Below are 5845 nucleotides of genomic sequence, written 5' to 3' on the forward strand. Positions count from 1 at the left end.
CCAGAAGCGCCTCACGCTTTGCTTACAAGTCCACTTAAAAAGGACCAATGATTTGCTCCAGGTTTCATCCTCAACTATCATTGTGCAAGTCCTACTTGGACCAAGACTCATGAAGTCTTTCAAGTCCCTCACGTCACTTTTGGTGACTGCAACAAATGAAAAACAAAGTGCCCAGGCACTTGTGCTCCTTTGCATTCCAAGGGACGAAGGGTTGGTTTCACTACTTGTAACACCAAGCTAAGCAAGTGTACAAAAGTGTCAACAAAGGTTCACGAGAACTGATAGTTAGAAGGCTCAATAAAATGCTTATGGCATTCAGGTATATTTGTCCCAGTGCTCAAATGCAAGATGGCTACCAAACATACTCACAAAATCCCAACAAGAAATATGGGAATCAATCACTGTGGCAAAGAAGCTACGTCAAGCGACTCAACCATGCTACGACCGTGACTCTAATCTAAATAAATGATTGGTCATGTTTCGAGCTTCAAGCTCACTCTCAAAAGTTACCGAATGGGCATCAATATGGATTAACGGGTTTGTCAATCACAAGAGCCCATTAATCTCAAGTCCTCCAAATCATGTATGGATACAAATGCATGTGCCAATGATCAAATTAAATTAGTGGGTTCATCAAAATTACCCATTAGTTTTCTTTGATATTGACAATAAAAAAATGGTACAAAACCATTCCATTATTTCTCATGGGTCATCTACCCGTGCAAATTCCAATGAGATTAATTTCAAATCTCTCAAACACAAATTTTCAATTAGTGGGCTACACTTACCCATTAATTTCTAATTCTTCTCATGGGTCATCTACCCATGCAAATTCCAATGAGATTAATTTCAAATCTCTCAAACACAAATTTTCAATTAGTGGGCTACACTTACCCATTAATTTCTAATTCTTCTCATGGGTCATCTTCCCATGAAAATTCAAATGAGATTAAATTCAAATTTCTCAAACACAAATTCTCAATTAGTGGGCCACACTTACCCATTAATTTCCAAATTCCGAACTACGTTGGTTTGATCCCTTTGAAAGGGTACGTAGGCAATCTAGAGATTCGATCTAGATGCAACCATCCCAAATGCAATCCCATATCGAATCCCTGGTTTATTCAGCTAAATTCACTCAAACACTTCTCAATACAATTCAAATCAAATTTCCCTCGCAATGAGTCATTTATTCATTGCGATTCCTTGAACTACGAGTGGCTTGATTCCCGCAAGGGATACGTAGGCATCCTGAGGTTGGACTTGGGAGCAGTTGCAAAATCAAACACACACGTTCTGTTTCTTTATGATGGAATCAAAGGGTGTTCCCTTGAAGCAAGGGATTGTAATTAAGAGACTTGCGTCTCGAATGGGTCGAACCTAAAAATAATAAAACCCCGTTATTTAATTAGTGGTGGTGAAATTATATTAGGAGGATCACATTTTCCTTCAACAATATGTATAAGCTAGGGACCACCACCTTGACTTTAACCCCTAATTATAGGAAAACTATAATTACAAGCAACCACCACCTTGACTTTAACCCCTAATTATAGAAGAACTATAATTACAAGCAACAAGATCAAATCCCCTAAATTAAGGAAATCCCATAAATCAAGGAAATCCCCTAAATCAATCACAGCTAGCAGCCACCAAGCTATACTTCCAATAGTGTGCATATATCCTCATGCATTATGTTGGATGGTGAGATTGCTGTAAATATGTTTGCTGATACAGCGCCTTGATTGTTGAGTTGATACTGGTTGAAGGGGCCGATGACTTTTTCGCTAAAGTGAACGTTAAATGTAACCTTTTCATGAATGTGGTGGGCAATGAAAACAGGGGAGGCTCTGCCAACAAGCTCAATAAGGTGAAGGGCATTGACAGAAATTGGACTCCCTCCAGTTGGACATGAAACATCAAGAAGGTTGATGACAGGAGCAACATCGTATTGTGAGTGAATACATGCAAGTATTCGGAGCTCAGCATTCGGTTTCATATCGATGATGTTCCTTTTCTGGTAGCCTGCATATTTCCTCGAAGGATCATACAAGTAGTTAACCATGCTAGGCACCAGTATTGCTATAATCAGAACACTAACGAGCAGCACCGCGAAAGTTTGATCATCAATAGTCTACAAGTGGGGGGTGGAGGAAAGGAAAACAAAGATTAGTTATATATGTTTTCCATGCGCATCGTAATTCGAATGTGTCTGAATGTTTGTGCTTGTACCAGATAGAACAAGGGAAAAGAATAATATTTTTAAGGCTTAATTAACTTGTTACCTTATAGTCATGGAATAAGGAGTATGATGCCAACTCAACTACGCCCTTGGAGCTCATTACGAAACCAATTGCAAGAGCATCATTGAAGGGCATCTTGCAAATCAAAGATGGTACAAAACTGGCCATTACTTTGGACAAAAAAGTTACCACCAGAAGGACAATGTCCAGCGTTAACAATTTACGATCATCTCCGATGGACGAAAGGTCAGCCTTCATTGCGCATATAGTCACAAATAGTGGCGTGAAAACTCCAGAGAAAAACCAATCAAACTTTTTCACTATAGCAGCGCCTAATGGTGGTCCATCTGGAACTGCCAAACCCAAAATGAAAGGACCTAAAAGCACAGTTTGGTCAAACATATCAGAAAGAACGCCAGACAACAGAACCATTAGAAAGATGGCATATATGTACACATCCTTAACAGGCCTGCCTGCTGGTGTATGTTTCACAATCCAAAACAGGGCAGGACGAATGATGAACACTACCGCAAGAATATAGGCAATAAGTGAGAAAATGTCCCCGTAAATTTTGTATATTGGTTGTCCGGTTCCCATGGAAACTCTGATAAAGCTAGCAGTACTTGTTGCAATCACATTGATCATGTCACTGACCAGGCCGGAAGATAGTCCCAACCGGCCTAGTTCCGAATTTAGGAGTTTGAGGTCCTGAAGAAGGCTAGAAACAACTGCAAATGAAGTCAGAGAATGCGTCGCTGCCACAAAAAAAACCTTGTCATCTTCTTCTTCCTTGAAGACATATGCGCAAGCAAAGGCGGTTAACAAGCCACATATTATGGGCACTACAAGTGACAAAATACCAATTGTTAAAGCTTTGTGTCCTGTTTTCTTTATCATGCCTACATCCATTTTCACCCCTGTTAGAAACATGAAAAAAGCGTAACCAAACACCGATGCCGTGCCAATCGCATCTTGACTGAGGAGTGGAAACAAGGATTCTTTGCCAGACTTGTCTTTGATTGAAGGTCCAAGCAGTATGCCAGTCTAGAATTCAAATAACACCTCTTGTTATTTCCATCAAACACATAACAAAGAAAGAAAATTCCCACAAAAGCTTTGCAGTTTCATAACTTTATACTACTTGGTTATGAATTAAATCCACATCCAGATAAATGGGATCATTTTATATTTCACTATCATGTGATCAAATAAAAGAATAAACAATTAAGAAACTTTAACAGGACAGAAGTATTAGAGATGGAACATACAACAATTTGTGAGATGACCTTTGGGAGCTTGAAAGGTTTGAAGAAAAGGTGATGGTGACTTGGGTGATGACAAAAATAACAACAATCTGGAGCTCCAAAAGAGGCACTAAATGACTGGCACGAACTAGCGGCACCGGAGATTTAAAGACATCATCCCAGTTGCCACCAAATTCCATATTGGGTGGTGAGCTGAAGCAAACATTGAAGAAAGTTTCATTGACCTTGTGCAGTGCGATGACATCTTCCTCCAAAGTTGAAATATTTTTGTTGGCCATCATTACATATAATTAACTAAAAGTTTTTTGCAGAAGATAATTCAAAGGCATGCACATAAGGGACATGGGAAAGAAAGAAAGCAAGGTTGTATGAGGGCAATATGCGTGCAGAAATGTAAAGGGAGATAAAAAGATGTTACAGTTCTAACAGCATTGGTTTATGACAAAGCACTCGAACTATGTCATACACACTTTCACCACCTACTTTACTAGCAACCGCGTTAATTAATCACACTCATCTAACCACATTAACAATGGAACTCATCTTTGCTGGATGATTTTCCATTTGTTACATCCATACCACTTATTATTATTTTAAGTTTACAAGTGTAATTGATATGAAGATGTGTAATACCATATTTTTATACCACATTGTGTATCACTTGTCTAATAGAGCAGGAGCCCACCAATACAATGGAACCCACCTCTATTAGAGATGTGGTACAATAGTTAGTAAAATATAAGGCATTTTCCAATTCAATTCCTCCTAATCCAATTCCGAATTAGTAAACATGCCATAAGAGCAACTCCACCGTTGCGCCCGGGCTGGGGCAAGGGGAGGCTCAAGACGAAAAATGGAATTCCACTAGGTCACTTTTGCCCGGGCTGGGTGTGGGGCCCACAAGCCTAGGCTGGCCCTCAGGCAAAACCAGCCTTTGCACAAGCTTGGGTTTGCTGACATCAGAAACCCAAAAAAAAATAAAAAATTTAAAAATCTATAAAAAAATTTAAAAACATACTAAAATTTTCAGAATTTTTTTTAAATAAATACTTAGTCATATTTTTCACTTCCCACACCAAAACAACATACAAATTCTTCTCCAGTGCTCTAAGAGAATAAGAGAGGCATGAGGTGAAAGGTTTATATGGGTGGGTTGTTGGAGTCCAGATCTTCTGTCCTTTTTTTCCTATACAACCCTGTCCCCTATCTAATTCTTTGACACCTCTCTATTCACTTAACTCTTTATTTTTATTTTTAATCAAACTTAACTCTTAATACACAGCTTCAGCTTTTAATAAATTAAGCATAAAAAATTTGAAAATTAAACAAATAGAAAAAACCAACATCCACCAATGTAAACTCCCACCCACCCAAGGACGGACCCACAGTGGGGTTAATGGGGTCAAATGACCTTATGGACTCCATGAAAGCAAAGTAGAAGGTCCCTTTGAATTGGTGTGTGACCCCATGAATGGCTGAAGGAGGAGTTGCAGATACTGAGGAAGAAGAAGAGGAAATCTGTTTTTTTTTTTTAAAAAAAAAAAAAAAATAGGCAGGCCAAAACGGCATCGTTTTGGCCCAGCTTCTAATTTTTTTTAAAAAATAGGCAGGCCAAAACGGCGTCGTTTTGGACCAGTCCAGCTATTTTTTTTAAAAATGCGCTGGCCAAAACAGCGTCCTTTTGGACCAGCAGCTCATTTTGTCCAGGTTTAAAAAAAAAAAAAAAAGAACAATTGTATAATCTACACAGACCCTCCTTCCGAGTTTTCAACTCCAAAACCTCCATTTTCTAAACCCTCAAACCTAAATCCCAAATCTCCACCCCCAACAAACCTTTAACTCTCTTCCCCACTAAGTGTTTAAGCCCCAACTCCTCCATTGCCGCCGTTGCCAGTAGCTCCGTAGCTTTCAATGTTATTTTAATCTTTAAAAACAAATTGAACTTTTACACTATAACCTTGCGACATAAAATTCCTGGGTCCGTCCCTGCACCTACCCAGCACCGTCAGCCAACCCACCTCGCCGGCGGTGGCACATTCTCCACCTTGCCGGCAGCGATACCTTCTTCACCTCGTTGGCGACAATACCTCCACCTCGTCAGCGATAACACCGTCTCCACCTAGATGGCGAGAACACCGCCTCCTCCTACCTCTCTTTCTCTTTCGTTCTTGAAGATAATCTCATAACTGGATCTAATTCAGCGAAGCTCATCATTCAATCCCTTACAAGTGAAGTGATGGATCTATAACAGGTATTTTGCATACAAAAATCTCAAACAAAACCACCCCAAAAGAATACAGATTTTGCACAAAGGGATGGATGCCTCTTGTCTGTTGG

At 39.6% G+C, this 5845-nt stretch overlaps 1 protein-coding gene across 1 annotated transcript; it reads right to left on the bottom strand.

Moving 5' to 3' along the window:
• On the bottom strand, positions 1658–3786 carry LOC18786698 (cation/H(+) antiporter 4). Its single transcript, XM_020556670.1, has 3 exons — positions 3637–3786; positions 2286–3287; positions 1658–2134 (listed from the first exon to the last, which is right to left on the bottom strand). The coding sequence occupies exons 1-3, from the start codon at positions 3784–3786 to the stop codon at positions 1658–1660; spliced, it is 1629 nt and encodes a 542-aa protein (XP_020412259.1).

The sequence above is a fragment of the Prunus persica genome, chromosome G2, assembly GCF_000346465.2.
Source record: "Prunus persica cultivar Lovell chromosome G2, Prunus_persica_NCBIv2, whole genome shotgun sequence".
NCBI classification, from domain to species: Eukaryota; Viridiplantae; Streptophyta; class Magnoliopsida; order Rosales; family Rosaceae; genus Prunus; species Prunus persica.